Raw genomic sequence first — 15,538 nt, forward strand, 5'->3', positions numbered from 1 at the left:
GCTGATTGCTGACTGTTCTGACAAGCCATGTATTAAAGGTCTATTTACACACACAGATAATCACTCAAAATTTGTCAGAAACTGACAGTTGTGAGGGATCATTTTGCATTCACTACTAATGTGCTAATCAGCCCTTTCAGTGGCTAACTAGCTTCATTTGCATGTATTTAGAGAACAGTGGGTGGTCTGTTCTCTAAATACCTCATTACTGTTCTCCAGCAGGACTGCTGCTGAAAGAATGTTATCAGCCCTGCTGCGGAGAACTGAGCGTGTGGTCCGTCTCATCAGTCTCGATGGATTTTAAGCTGAGCTGAACTCCGCGATGGACGAAAAGAGCACGGTAAATGCACGATGGGCACACATTTACACAGTGATTATCGCTCAAAAGATGTCTTTAGAGCGAATTTTGAGCAATAATCGTTATGTGTAAAATGGGCCTTTAGTGTCGTTATATTGTTAAAGAGTTTTTCTCTGCTGAAACACATATCTGAACCAGCAGTCTTGTATTTTAGTCTAATAAATACTGTAAAGGCTGTTTACCATGGCACAGCGCAAATACATTTGTTTGTAATAGTGTCCGGTACTGCAGCACCTCGCACTGCCACATCCAAAGGTACAAATGGTGATGGCCATAGTATATCATCCATCTCCACACACACATTGTATGTATGGGTATACATAAAATCACACAGTTGTCACACAGATTTCACCCTGCATTAAGGCCGAGGCAGACGCAACCTATCGTTTTCTGTATTAAAGTGCTGCATTTACCTGCCTAATATTGAGTAACGCACAGCAAGCAGCGATGCACTGCGTGTTCTGACTAACTTCTGAAAAACTTTTTCAGTAATCTGTGCGGCAGAAGCTCTTCTTTGGGGTGGGCTTCCAGTAACTCAAAATGTGCAACAATGAGTCTTAGGAGCTCACGACTCTACCACCTATTATCCTTTCTTGGACCACTATTGGTAGGTACTAATGACTAAATACCAGGAACATCCTACAAGACCTGCCGCTTTATCGTTGCTGAGCCAGTCATCTAGTCATCACAATTCGTCCCTTTTCAAAATCACTCAGATTTTTATACATGCCCACCTTACTCCTTCCGACAAATCAATAGAACAGACTATTCACTTGCTGCCCAATATATCTGGTCCCTTTTGACAAGTGCCATTATCAAACCTACTATACATTCTTCACTTTAACGGTCAGTGGTTTAAATGTTATGGCTGATTGGTGTTTGTGTGATAGGTCATAAATATTAAAATGACAGAAAACCCTTTAATTAGAGCTAAGCGAGCACGCTCAGTTAAGGCAGTTACTCAAGTGAGCATCGCTCTTTTCGAGTAACTGCTTACTGGTCCGAGCAGATTCGGGGGAGCGGCAGGTAGCAGGGGGGGAGAGTAAGAGAGATCTCTCTCCCCCCCACTACACCCCGCCGCCCCTCCCGAATCTGCTCAGGCCAGTAAGCAGTTACTCGAGAAGAGCGATGCTCACTCGAGTAACTGCCTTAACTGAGCGTGCTCGCTTATCTCTATTTTTAATGTGTTTTTTCCTTGGCTCACTACACACATCTTATATGAAGCTTTAAATAATTCTATTCATGTTATATTTTGCAATTAGTCTTTTGTTCAATTAATTCTGCATTCCTAGAACATACTCAAACTTACACATAAATATCATCCCGCTCCATAATGCTGCTCAGGTTTTCATCCATAGCAAATATCCTGTGAAATCTGTGATTGTAAATATCGGTGACTACCATCTGAAAATCAAAATAAAAAAAAAGATACATATTTTTTTGTTGTTCTTGGAGCATAAAGAGTAAAACAATAAATACATCTTCAGACCGTATACCTTCTCTGGTGAAATATCAGACAGTGAAGAAAGGGCTGTGCAAAGGTCCATAATGTTTCCAATCTTTGGAACGACTACTTTGTACTAAAAGAAGACACAAACTAATGCATCAGAACAAAAACTCTGAATTAGTAAACATTTAATTGTAAAGAATTATTTCTAATTACTGAGCTAATAGTGCATGACAAACAAAAAATACCCTTTTCATGCTGCCAGAATTTTTTATTCTTATTACCTGTATGTAAACCAATATCACATGAGCTAAATGCACCTAAGTCAGACCAGACACCACATTATGTAAATATACTGTGAAGGGTCATTACTAGAGATGAGCGAGCACGCTCGGTAAAGGCAGTTACTCGAGCGAGCATCGCTCTGCTCGAGTAACTGCATACTCGTCAGAGGAAATGCAGGAGGGAGCGGGGGGAGAGTGAGAGAGATCTCTCTCTCTCCCCCGCCTTTACCGAGCCTGCTCGCTCATCTCTAGTCATTACTTAATGTAGGGGATTTAATCATATCTTACTGATGTCAAAAGCTGCCCATAGATAGTAAATAGAAGACAGACGGACACTATGACAACTGTTTCTGCATCACGATAGAATTTAGATGTCTACCATAAACATTTCTGTGGTTTTTTTGGCTAGGTTTTCTATTCCCAATCATTGCTTTACAGACTTGTTAAAAAGTCATACATTGATTTGAAGGAATGCTGCCTTCCAATAAGTGGCGATGCCGAGGTATTATTTCATCTCCCGTATTTGCAAAAATTACCCAGAGGAGCGTGCATGGCCTTATAAGTCTCCTCACTCACCTTCTAGGTGTCCCCACATCGCTTTTGGGTGCTCTCCTTCCGTAGAGACGATGCCACCCCCGACCCACTCACCCCCTAGGTGTCTCCACACACTTTTTGGGTGCTCTCCTTAAGGAGAGACAACACCCCTCTCGACCCTGTGTGGATAAGTGTCATTACAATTACTGCAAACATCTCATACTACACTATATCTTACCTGCATAGGTTTGGCAAGTGGATCCATTCTAACAAGGTATACTTCCAGTGTACGTTCTTTTTTCATCGGTAGTGGAAGTGTTAAGTAACAAAAAGGGTCAAATGTCACAGAAATTTTAGCACATTCAGGGCAAACTAAGGTGGATTTAAATAAACCATGAAATATATCAACAATAATGGAGTCGTTCCTTTTTATATGGTTCTCCCAGGCCTCTTCAGCAACTACCTGTAATGCAAGATGTGAAAGAGTTAAAAGCAGAGTAATGGCTCATTGTGTAGTACTTTAAGGCCTCATGTCCACGGGCAAAAGAAGAATTAAAATCCGCAGCGGATTTTAACTCTTCTCCTGCCCGCGGATCCGCCACCCATAGGGATGCATTGACCACCCGCGGGGTAGATAAATACCCGCGGATGGTCAATAAAAGTGATTTTAAAAAAAATGGAGCATGAAAAAATCTGGACCATGCTCCATTTTCGTGCGGGTCTCCTGCGGGGACGGCTCCCGCGGGCTTCTATTGAAGCCTATGGAAGCCGTCCGGATCCGCGGGAGACAAAAATCGGAATTTACTCACCCGCTACAGTTCTTTTCTTCGCCGCGGGGCCATCTTCTCTCCATCGCGGCCGGATCTTTTTTCTTCGGGCCGGCGCATGCGCGGGTCACGTCACCGACGTCATCCTGCGCATCCGCCTGGCCGAAGAAAGAAGATCCGGCCGCGACGCAGAGAAGATGACGCCGCAGCGAAGGAAGGATCCGGAGCGGGCGGGAGGTAAGTTTATTCTGATTTATTCTTATTTTCAGCGCTCATGTCCGCGGGGCAGGAGGGACCCGTGGAGAATCCGTAGCGGGCCTGATTTTCCCCGTGGACATGAGGCCTTAGACAAGTCAGCTTGCAGGTCAAGTATACTCATTTCTAAAGATGATCACTGAAGGGACGTCACCATTAAAATAGAACCTTTATCATAAAATACATTAAAAACAGTACTGAACGCAAATGGGAAAATTGAACAATGCCTCTGCAGCGTCACCTATTGGGAGGCAGCATTCCTGCAAGTCAATGCCAAGGACATGGCCTATTTTGGCATTGAGGACGCAATGATTTTTGGGGGATTTTCATTTCCACTTTAAAAAGCCTTGACTTTTTTATTTTTCAGTTGACGCAGCCGTATAAGAGCTTGTTTTTTGCGTGGCGAACTGTAGTTTTTAATCGGTGCCATTTTTGGGTACATAGACTATATTGTAAAACTTTTATTAATTTTTTTAAAATAACAGGGAGAGAAAACGCATCAATTCTGCCATTGTTTTTGTGTTTTTTTTTTTACAGTGTTAATCATGCAGCATAAATGACCATACATTTTTTCTACGGGTCGGTATGATTAAAACGATACCAAAATTATTTTTTCTTTTTTAGGCTTTTTTCACTTTTCCGCAATAAAAACGCTTTTTTGGAAATTATTTGTTTTTCTAAATCGCTGCATTCAAAGTCCTATAACTTTTTTATTTTTCCATTGACAGAGCTCTGTGAGGCCTTGTTTTTTTTGCGTAACGAGCTGTAGCTTTTATAGGTACCATTTTGGGGTACTTATGGCTTTTTTTTATCACTTTCATTGCTTTTTTTGGGAGACAAAATGAAAAAAATAAGCATTTTGCCTCAGTTTTTTAGTTTTGTTTTTTTTTATGCTCTTTGCCGTGCAGGTTATGAAGTGTGTTGAATTTGTTGTGCAAGTCGCTACAGATACAACTTTACCAAATATGTGGGGTTTTAATTTTTCAAAACTTTTTTTTATACTAAATGGGAAAAACGTTTTTTTCTCGCTCGTGTCATTGGGGTACACAGCAAAGACCGTGGGATATAGCTTCTGCCACTAGGAGGCGACACTAAGCACAAAAAAGTTAGCTCCGCCCTCTGGCTATATCCCTCCTGCCGACAGCAGGCTAATTAGTTTTTAGCTTAGTGTCTCACAGGAGGACGGTCGTGCCCGTCAGGGCTGCTTCAAGGGCCAGGGTTAGACGGAGAGGCAGGACGCTCCCCATCAAACCCGAACGGAGAGGAGGGCGAACAACCTCGGGTTTGTCCAGGTTGCTTCTTGCCCGGCCCGCCTCAGAAGAAAAGGTGGCACATCCGGATCATATATATCTGCATGTGGCCCGCCAGCGAGAGCCCCCCATGTTTGGTGCAGAGGTCCGCATCCCCTTCCCATGGGCAGGCGATGTTATAGGGGTAGGCTGCTGGAACTGGGGAGCTGCTTTTTCTTCCAGCAAGCACGCAGAAGGTAAGTATGCGCTTGCGACATCCCCCCCCCCCCTCTCCCTCCACCCCTTCCTGGCTCTCCTAGTATGTCGCTTTTTGCACGCGTACCTTGTGGGCTGCAGGGATTGGCGCAGGCGGACAGGTTCCTTTTCGTCGGGAGTAGTATACGCCATGCATGGCTGCGGCAGCGGAGAGCATTATTTGCTGGGGCATTCCTGCATTCGGCTCCCCTTGAGCTTACAGGCGGTGTGGGGGAGGGCAGGCGAGTTCACTGTGGAGGTATGGGCTCACCTGATATTCAGGGCGCTGGTTCCAGGCACAAGCCGGCGGGGGGGGGGGGGCGCCTCGCGGGCATGGGACTTCAGGGCAACAACTTTCAGTATACCCTGGCCTTCTGGCTCCCTGCAGGGGCTCTCAGCAGGAGTTCCAGCGATGTGGGGGCTCAATGGAGAGGGCTGCACTGCAGCCCCGGGCGCGGCAACGCCGGACTCTGAGGGGCGTGGCCTCGCCGTGTGGCCACGCCCCCTGTGATGCAGGGGCGTGGCTTCGCGGCAATACCTCCGTGGATGGGTGTGGCCACGCCCCACGCCCTCAATGACTCCGTGCAGGGGGCATGGCCTCACCGGCAATGCACGCCGCCCTGCCCCTCCCTCTTCCTCCCTCAGCACAGGTGAAGGGGGATGACATCAGAGAAGCAGGCTATTGCTGACAGCGCGCCAGGACTTAAAAACAGCCCTGCTGCTCCACTCCTTGCTGCCCTTTTCTGCTCAGCTTATACGCTGTACAGCTCAAGCTCCAGGAAAGAAAGCCCTTCAGCACCTGCAGTCTCCCGAGCCAGCGGCTCCCCGGACCTCTTCGGACCTCGGCAAGGACCTGGGTAAGCTCTGCCTGGCGGCTAGCTCCCCTCTTTCGCTGTGTATCCCTCCTGCCGGCGGTTGGCATAGCAGAGGATAGCTCGCAGTTTTCTTTGCCCGGTGAAATCCCAGCACCATGTCTGACCCCAGAGCCCTGGAGGCTGGACTAGGGACAGCAAGAGTAACGCACTTTGCTTGCTCACGCTGTAACCTAAAGTTTGCATGCGGACAGGCTGAGCCCTTTTGTAGAGATTGTCCCCCTGCGAAACAGGCGGCTCGGCAGGGCACCCATCCCCCCATTCAGCCCCCAGCTGTGGCCGAGCCGGAGTGGGCCCGCTCCTTGTCACTGGCGGTGTCTGACCTCTCTCGGGCATCTGGCGCAATTTTGGAAAAATTAGCGCAGGACGCCTCCAGTTCGCGTGAGGAGCGCGGCCGTAGACGAAAACGGGTCAGGCCTTCGGACTCCCGGCGGCCCTCCCGGTCACCATCCTCCTCGTCACTTTTGCGCTCTCCTGGTACTAGGTCGCGGCGCTTGTTGGCAGAGGATGTTTCGGACATGGAATCGTCTGAATCCTCCTCAGACTCTGTCGTGGAGGAGGATCAGGTCCCAAAATTTTCGGCTATGGTGGAGAGCTTAGTGGTTGCGGTGCGTGACACTTTTCAGCTCACTGAACCGGAACCACAGGCATCTGGGATATCGTTTTCTTTCAGGCAGCCTAGACGCTCTCCAAAAACCTTTCCTCCTCATGAGGACTTTGAGAAGGTCCTATCTCAGGAGTGGAAGGCACCGAATAAGCGTCTTTCCAAGATGGGTTACTTGGACGGGAAATACCCCTTCCCACAGGACTTAGTGGAGAAGTGGTCGGTCCCACCGCTAGTAGATCCACCCATTTCGCGCCTGGCTAAGCATACCGTGCTACCCACAGCAGAGTCCTCCTCCCTCAGGAATCCCAAGGATCGAGGAGTCGAGGACTTGGCGAAGACCGTTTTTGAGGCGGCAGGGTCAGCTTTTAGGCCTGTGTTTGCCTCGTCCTGGGTCAGTAAGGCTGTTACTGACTGGGCAAAGCGGTTACGGGAAGGAATTCTCGAAGGGGCGTCAACCGAGGATCTGGTGGGCATTACACGCCAGATTGAACAAGCGGGCATGTTTTTCTGTGAGGCCTCTATGGATACAGCCAGGCTGGCGGCCCGAGCCTCCGCGGCATCGGTGGCGACTCGCCGGACCCTATGGTTAAAATCGTGGGATGCGGATGCTTCCTCCAACGGGTCGTTAATCAGTATGCCCTTTGTAGGATCTCGTCTTTTCGGTGCCAAGCTAGACGAGCTAATCTCAGAGGCTACGGGTGGAAAGAGCTCACTTTTGCCACGGAACCGTCCAAAGCGGTCATCTCCGCAGCACAGACGTTTTCGTTCCTATCGCCGGATGAGTCCTCATAGGGTGGAGAGAGAGGGTCCACAGGAGCGGGAACAAAGGAAGATTCCTTCCTTTAAACCAAGCTCCTCTTGGCGGGGGCCCCCGCCCACAAGGGATACCGAAGGCAAGCCCCCCGCATGAGGGACTGCCCCCACCCTTCGTAGGGTTTCGGAGATTGCGGCGCTGGCGGCAAAACCACCCTTTATGTTTTGTTTTTTTTTCACCAGGATAAGGTGGTGTTGCGACCGGTGCTGTCTTTTCTAAAGTTTATCAAATACATACGTTCGCGTCAGCCGACGCTTCGCTGGGTCGAAAGGTTTTACAGACGGCTGTAAACTGGCCGCATGCGCTTATGATTTATTTGTACCCACCCTTGGGGACAGCTGTGGGACGTCCCACGGTCTTTGGTGTGTACCAATGACACGAGCGAGAAAAGAGGATTTTTTACTCACCGTAAAATCTCTTTCTCGTCTCGTCATTGGGGGACACAGCACCCACCCCTCTTTCTTTCTTTCTATGACACAGTGGTGGTCCTGGTCGGACTCCGGATTCTGTAAGTCGCACATGGTGCTACGTGTTTTTCATTACAGTGAAATTTTTTGTTAACGTGTCATATGACTAACTATTGTGGTCTCTCTGTTCCTGCATGGCTATTCCAACTGCTGGCATGATAAACTAATTAGCCTGCTGTCGGCAGGAGGGATATAGCCAGAGGGCGGAGCTAACTTTTTTGTGCTTAGTGTCGCCTCCTAGTGGCAGAAGCTATATCCCACGGTCTTTGCTGTGTCCCCCAATGACAAGACGAGAAAGAGATTTTACGGTGAGTAAAAAATCCTCTTTTTAACTTTTTTTTTTTACATTTTTATTTTATTTTGACACTGTCTTTTCTAACAATATTTGTGTCCCTGTGGGGGACTTGCATCATAGCACCTATGATCGCTATGATAAAGCATTGTAGGAGTTCTGTCCTGCAACGCCTTATCGCTTGTTATAGCGATCATAGGCACTGGCAATGCAGGATGCCCATTGGACTCTCCACAATTACACCGCGAGAGTCCGATCATGTCACAGAGGGAGTGCGCTCTCTCTGTAAACCCTTTACATGCTGTGATCTACAAAGATCGCAGCGTGTAAGGGATTAACAGCGGAGGTCGCTGTCCTGATGCACCCCGGCTGTTGCAACAGGAGGCCAGTTATTGGTAACAGCCTGCTCCTGCTGCCGGATAGCCCGGGATGTCTTCTGATCTCACGCTATCCTCAGGGCGTACCTGTACGTCCTGTTGTGCTAAGTACCACCCTGCCAGGACGTACAGTTATGCCCTGTGGCATTAAGGGGTTAATCCATACACGGATCCAGACATTTTTTCCTGTGACAGATGAGCTATACTGGACTAGGAGACCCAGTCTGGAGTTCTTTTGCAGTGCAGCAGATTAGGGTCATATTTATGTACATAATGAATACTCTGTCGTACCCGTTAACAGCATACCATTAAGGCATGAGCACGCTCTTATTTCTGGCTGAATTGGTTGTGGGAGTGCAGTGAACAGAATGGCCTATAGAGGGCTACAGACAGGCATGCTGGTTGTAGAGAGGGTTAACACCTGGTGGACATGGCAGGAACTGGATAAAAGGAGCAGATCCTGCCACATTCAAGAGGGGAGAAGTGATAGCTCAGTGGAGCTGAAAGGGCTGCTAGCCCGAGATCCTGTGTGGATCTGTTTGGGACCAGTCACCCGATCTGCCTGAGAAGGACGCCCTCCAGGCAGAGTAGTGACAGTGGGCCTGTGGGTTGTAAACCCTATAAAATGGACTGTGTGATATGCTGTATTTGCTGTGCGGTGGAAAAAAATGGCAGGCACCAGATATAAATAATCCATGTTTCTGGAGCCAATTATACACGTAATGACTATTTTCCAGTTCGAGAGGTTGGCGATCCACAGGTAAAGGAACCCGCTTGCCACATGGTGAAAAAGGTGATCTAGCATTTTGGAGCACCCCTGCTTTTGTTTGCCGACATTAGTAAAATGCAAACAACAACATAAACTTTAATTCGTAGCACTTACTGACAGAACTTGGAGAAAACAAATACCTTGTCTGGCCTCCCATCTGCATCCTTCAATTGGATGTAAGGCTTCTTTCGAATTCTATTTAAATCTTCATGTAAGCCATCTAATAAGAAAGCAAGTAGTTCTTGGCAATCTTGTTGCTGATAACCGGAAAATTGAGGTGCAAATCGGCCTACCTGAGTCTGTAAAGGTAGAAAAGAATTATTTCTGCTCATATAAGAGACCATCTTAACTGTGAGAAAGGAAAATACAGAGCACAATCCTTCAGCTAAAAGGTTACACTATAACAATGTACCTACATATAAGTATGTATGCACTGGAAATGTTATTAACCCCTTAGTGACAGGCCTATTTCATCCCTTTAAGGGGTTGTTCGGTTGTAAACTATTGATGGCCTATCGTTAGGATAAGTTATCATTAGTAGCTTGGTGGGAGTTTGCTGCCCGCGTCCCAACAGATCAGCTGTTCACTGGGCTGGTGTATACGTATATTGAATTAAATTCTGCAGGGAGTAGACAGCTCTGTTCTTACTGTAGTGGCCGGGCTTAGTATTGCTAGCCAGATTCCCATTGAAATGAATGGGAACTTTGCTTGCAATACCAAGCTTAGCCACAGCAAAGGGAACAGAGCTACAAGGCAGAGGTGGAACCAAAAATTCTGTCATTGCTTTTTTGAATTTTGTTTTTACAGTCTGTACCATTCAGTAAAAAGGAGTTCTTTCCACTTATCTCCTACATTCAGATTTGCATGTGATCTTGGATTGAACAAGATAGATGTATATTACAAAAATTAGGGGTCTTTTGTACCTAAGGACCTATCAGGGGATATGCGGGAATGGATGGTTGAGGCTCTGCAAAATGGGCATTAAGTGCATGTCTCAATTGTAAAAAACTGTAAAAACCTGATCTGGGTACCTGATATAGTTGTTGTAATTGTTCAAAAGAGACAAAGATTCCATTCCCGTATAGATGTTCCGGGGAGGTCACATCCAATCCAGAATCTTACATTGGGTAGACCTAGAAGCTGTGGGAGGCCTCTATTTCCCCTATGGGGAGTTTCAACAGGGGTGTCTTTATAATCGATTACTTGTTTACCCGTTTTCCACACCCGAGCGGCCAGTCTATGAATCGGTAGCAATTGTTTAGCAGAGATCAGGATTCTCGAACACTGGCCAGAGAGGTCTCTGATCAAAAAAACATTGAGTGATGTTCAGCATTAGACAGAGGGTTTTCTGGAAGCCAATACCACAGATATTAAAGTTGGCCAGCAATATAATAGTAATTAATGCTCAGAAGATCTCTGCTCGCCATATCTTTAAGAAATTGTAGGGTCTCTAGTCATAATTTGGAATGTGCCTTCCCCCATACAAAAGAGGATAACAAGGAGTGTTCGAAGTTATATAGAAATTTGGGAAATACAATTATTTTGATAAGTTTAATTCTCCCTGCTACCGACAGAGGTAAATAGTTCCAAGTTTTAAATTTATCCTTAATAAAGGTAAGCAAAGGGGCGATATTTAAATTACAGCTAGAAGTATAATCTCTAGTAATGTACATATCCAAGTATTTCAAACTAGAAACTACATAAAGATGACATATCACTTCACCCATAGACTATCCCTTCACTTGTAAGGGCATAAAAGTAGACTTTTGCCAGTTTATACATAAGCCAGAAAATAGCCCAAACCTGTCAATAAGAGTGATAGCATATGGGAGGGACCTCCTTGGACAAGAATAAAATCATATCATCTTCGAAAAGACTAACACGATCCTCTCTAGGTTGGATATTAATACCCCTTAGAATTAGAATCTTGTTGTGTAACCAGGGCCAGTGGTTCGATGACCATCGCAAGAGGGGTGAAAGTGGGCAGCCTTGTCTTGTCCCTCTACTTTAGCAGAGAAAAAAACTAATCTGTTCACCAGGATATTGGCCAGGGGTGTGTAATATTTAATGGATATCCAGTTAATAAAGAATCCCCAAACTCAAAATGTCTCAACACTTCAAATAAGTAGCACCATTCAATAGAGTCAAAGTCTTCAGCAGAGTTTATGAATGCAAATGCCAATTCACTCTGTTTCCACCCAATTTGAGTGACCTTCTGGACCCCTCTAATATGGTCAGAGATGGATCTTCCAGATATAAAACCCGAATGGTCTGGATGTAGAATATTGTGTATAGCTAGATTTAGTCTAGTTGCTTGGATTTTGGTAATCACTTGATTACCTGAATGTAACACTGAGATGGATCAATAGGAGCTACACTCTTCATGGTCTGTCAGATTTTAATATTAACACTAGTTGCTTCGTTGAATGAGACCAGAGAAAACGGCCCTCTGCAAATATTTTTAAAAGGAAAGCAACTGTGGGATTACTATGTCACTATATTGTATATAAACTTCAATTGGTAGGCCATCTGGAGCCAATGCCTTTTACTTGGCTATGGATAACAAGGCTTCTTCTATTTCATCTGGGGTGATAATGGAGTCTGATACCCAAGAGGGTTGTGGAAAGGTAATGGTGTCCAGATAATCTCTTAACTCCTCCACACTATAGGTAATCTGTAAGTGATCTAAAGTGCTATACTATTGTATACATTTGTTAAGTATATAGGAGTTCAGGAAAAAAGATATTATCAGAGAATGTTATCACCCCTCGTTTGTGATGGCCATCGAACCACTGGCCCTGGTTCAGTATAGGTGGGAAGGAGGCATGCTAACTAACCATATGTGCCAATAATTTTCTGGATTGGTTACCCAGCTTAAAGCAGGATTGTTTGCAAAAGAAACGGCAAGGTTGTGCCTTCCCTTTAAAAATCTGTAAGTAATCTCTACCAGCCATCAACCAACGATTTTTAATATAGTCTGTGGAGTCAGCAATAAAGGCTTGTTCTAAAATCAACACATTGTATCTCTGCCTCTTAACTGTATTGAAGAAAGCCTTTCTTAATTTTTTTTTCCTGCACTGAGCAGGGGGTTGGACCAGATGACCCTGGAGGTCCCTTCTATGATTCTATGAAGGAAATGGAGAACTTCAAACATTCTCATAGATGAGATTTAAGGTAGTCCCAAATTAGCAGAGCATCAGGATATGGGGTATGGGCCTTGAGGAACAACTAGAGTTGGTCTGGAATGCATTCAGAATTTCCGAGAATGGAAAGCCAGAAGGGGTGTACCCTCCACCTCTCAGAGGATCGTGGAGTAGGACCCATAACTTTTTTACTTTTCTGGCAACTGAGCTATGCGAGGTCTCGATTTCTGGTGGAAGAGTTGTCGTTTTTATTTGCACCACTTTTTGTCATGTGTGACTTTTGGATTGCTTTTTATTGCACTTTGGAAAGCGAACACAAATAACAATTCTTACATTACTTTTTAAAATTACTTTTTTTGTATTTATCATGCGAGATAAAATATTTTCATAGTTTGGGTCGTTAAGAATGCAGTAATACCCAACATATGGGTTGCTTTTTTAATTTTAGCCATTTACAAATGGGGTTTGTGTGTAAAATGTATATTTTATTTATTTGTATGATTTTATTTATTTTGTTGCACCATTTTTAGTCCCTCAAGAGGATTTGAAGATGCGATCATTCGATCACTAGGATAGTACACTGATTCACTTATACGCTGAGTTACATGGCAGACACAGAGGCCTTTTTCAGACCTGCGGCTGCCATGGGTACCTATTGGTGCCTTGGAATCACATTGTGGGGTGCCGAAGAGTGACAGAAGGAGCCCCCTTTACCATTGCATCTGCTTATATTCAATTACTATAGTTTGTGGTATGTAAGGGCTTAAACTGCCAGTATCTGAGGTTTCTCTGGTCCAGGCAGTTAGAGCAGAAGCCCAGCTATCAGTAGTCAGCCAAGCCACGTCCTTAAAAAGATCTATGTGCAGGTTTAAAGCCCAATAGTGAGGTCGGTAAAAAAAAACCTATTGGCCGTCACTAAGGGGTTGACATTTAATCAGAAAGACATGCCATATATAATGTACTATTAGGACAATAAATGTGGTCTATAAAAAAAAAAAAAAGAAGAATAGAGAGACTTTGGCCACATTCACACGGCAGAAATACTTGTTGGAAAAATCCAAGGGACATTTCAATGAAAGTTGTAACAGAAATCCACATGTTTTAACTCCTAAGATTTGCATAACAAAAGAGGTGGATCCAAATATGGATTATCCTCATTCAATGCGGCCTGTCTGTGTGCATAAAAACCATTGTAGATTTCGCATCAAGCAGCAACAAGTCACTTTCTTTTACCTTGAAGGACCAGGAAAACTGAACACCTGAGCACAAGTGTAAAGATATCCTAATATACTTTTGTTTTAAAAAGTTTACAAAGAGGACTACTGACGGTCTCTAACACAAGTTTAAAGCAAGTACTTCTGGTTTGGGAGTACCTGAACTTAAAGCGTACTGGTAGTTTCAAACTATTTTAAAGTACGAGTTGTCATGTGTGTACATGATAAATAGCACTCTTTATTATCATTATGGATTTTTTAAAACTAGTTTTCACCTTTGTAAGCACAGTTTCTAAATTCCCAGTTTTCTCTGAGCCCAGCACCAGAGTGGGTGGAGATTAGTTGCTATGAAGTCTCACATGCACAGTAAACATAGAGAGTAGATCCTGCTCCCTCATCTCTGTGTAGCACACCGCTGGTAGTAGGAGAATGAAAGACATTATACAGCAGAACTGAGCAGTGTAGCTGTGAGTTCAGAACCAGGATAGATATAACACTTACTAGGGCTTCCACCTGCAGAGCATAGGTGTCTCTCATTCTGCAGCTCCTTACCCCTCCCCTCTCCTTAGACTTCTATGAGCAGCTTATAACCCTATCATCCCTCTATTCCCTTAAGTCGAAGTTTGCCAGTGAATCGAGTGTGAATGATCAGTGCAAAAAGAAGGGTGAAGGAGAAGTTGCTCATAAATTGAGAAACATGCAAGATCTAATGCAAAGTTTCTTCTATATGCCTGTATTATTGATTTATGCAGTTGGTTGAAACAGAAGCGCCTATTTAAATTTTAGAGAACTGCATTGCAAAGATGAAAACATATATAGTATCTGTAGAATGTAGCACTAGTGACTGGACTAAGAAAAGAAAATATATTTAGCCCTAGTACATCAAAGCAGTAAATGCATATGTCCAGCTAAGGAAACTAGTAAACCGCTTGGAGCACAGAGTATAATTATAGAACTCTGATATTAGATACTGGATTCTAATCTAGATTTGGAAAAATCCAGAAGATGATAAATATTATCTTAACGGCAATTTACATGTGGTATTTATGGAAACAAACCTTAAATGCTCTGGGAGTTACGTAGCTGTATTTCCCTGACCACATTTGCTTGATGAGTTCTGCGTAAGACTTAGCAATTTCTCCTCTCATACCTAAGGGGTTGTCCAGGTTCAACTCATCTTGATACTTATCATTAAGGAAGTACTCTGTTAGTGGTGGAGTATTGCTCAAACACTGGAAAGATAAGAGGTATGATGAAGTCAATTCACAATGCTCAGGTATACATTGTTGAAATAATCATTACATAAAACTACAGTTTATTAAAAGGGGCTTGTTCTCCTGAAGACAACTGGTACTGGAGTATCTTGGCGCCACCAGGAAGTGCTGGTGGAGACAAGATTGACAGAGGGGGTGATGCCCCCTGTTGCTGATTGGCCGGCGGCAGCGTCCTCTCCCAGATCGTGACAGTCAGTGCTGCAGCAGGTAGAGGAGGCAGGGGGCTCGCTCCCGGCGGCTGTCCCCTGGCACCTCCACTCCCCGGTGTCACTCTCCCCTTTACTGGCCTGGCTCCCGGCGGCAGGCCTCTCCCACCTGTGCTTCACCCCGCTGTCACTGTGGCCGTCTCCCCTGTAGTGGCACCGCTCCCAGTGGCTGTCCTCCCCCACCTCCGGTCCCTGCTGTCACTCACCCAGTCTCCCCTGTATTGGCCCCGCTGCCGCCGGCTCTCCTCTCGCACCACTGATATCCTTAGCAGCCCCGCTGTCAGTCTCCCCGGGTGCTGCTGCTGCCATACACAGGCGGTGGCTGAGCAGGGAGCGCACTGCAGGGAGGCTTCTATGAAGAGGATTAGCTGAGC

At 45.3% G+C, this 15,538-nt stretch overlaps 1 protein-coding gene across 3 annotated transcripts in view; it reads right to left on the bottom strand.

Moving 5' to 3' along the window:
• USP15 (ubiquitin specific peptidase 15) overlaps window positions 1-15,538 on the bottom strand; it is an 84,172-nt gene that overhangs the window by 16,890 nt on the left and 51,744 nt on the right. For all 3 annotated transcript variants that reach the window (XM_066591704.1, XM_066591705.1, XM_066591703.1), the window contains 5 exons: window positions 14,743-14,916; window positions 9,468-9,626; window positions 2,862-3,086; window positions 1,855-1,938; window positions 1,668-1,762 (listed from right to left, as the gene is read on the bottom strand). In XM_066591704.1, the coding sequence (XP_066447801.1) occupies window positions 1,668-1,762; window positions 1,855-1,938; window positions 2,862-3,086; window positions 9,468-9,626; window positions 14,743-14,916 (737 nt within the window). The remainder of the gene's footprint in view (window positions 1-1,667; window positions 1,763-1,854; window positions 1,939-2,861; window positions 3,087-9,467; window positions 9,627-14,742; window positions 14,917-15,538) is intronic.

Source organism: Eleutherodactylus coqui, chromosome 2, assembly GCF_035609145.1.
Source record: "Eleutherodactylus coqui strain aEleCoq1 chromosome 2, aEleCoq1.hap1, whole genome shotgun sequence".
In the NCBI taxonomy this organism is placed as follows: Eukaryota; Metazoa; Chordata; class Amphibia; order Anura; family Eleutherodactylidae; genus Eleutherodactylus; species Eleutherodactylus coqui.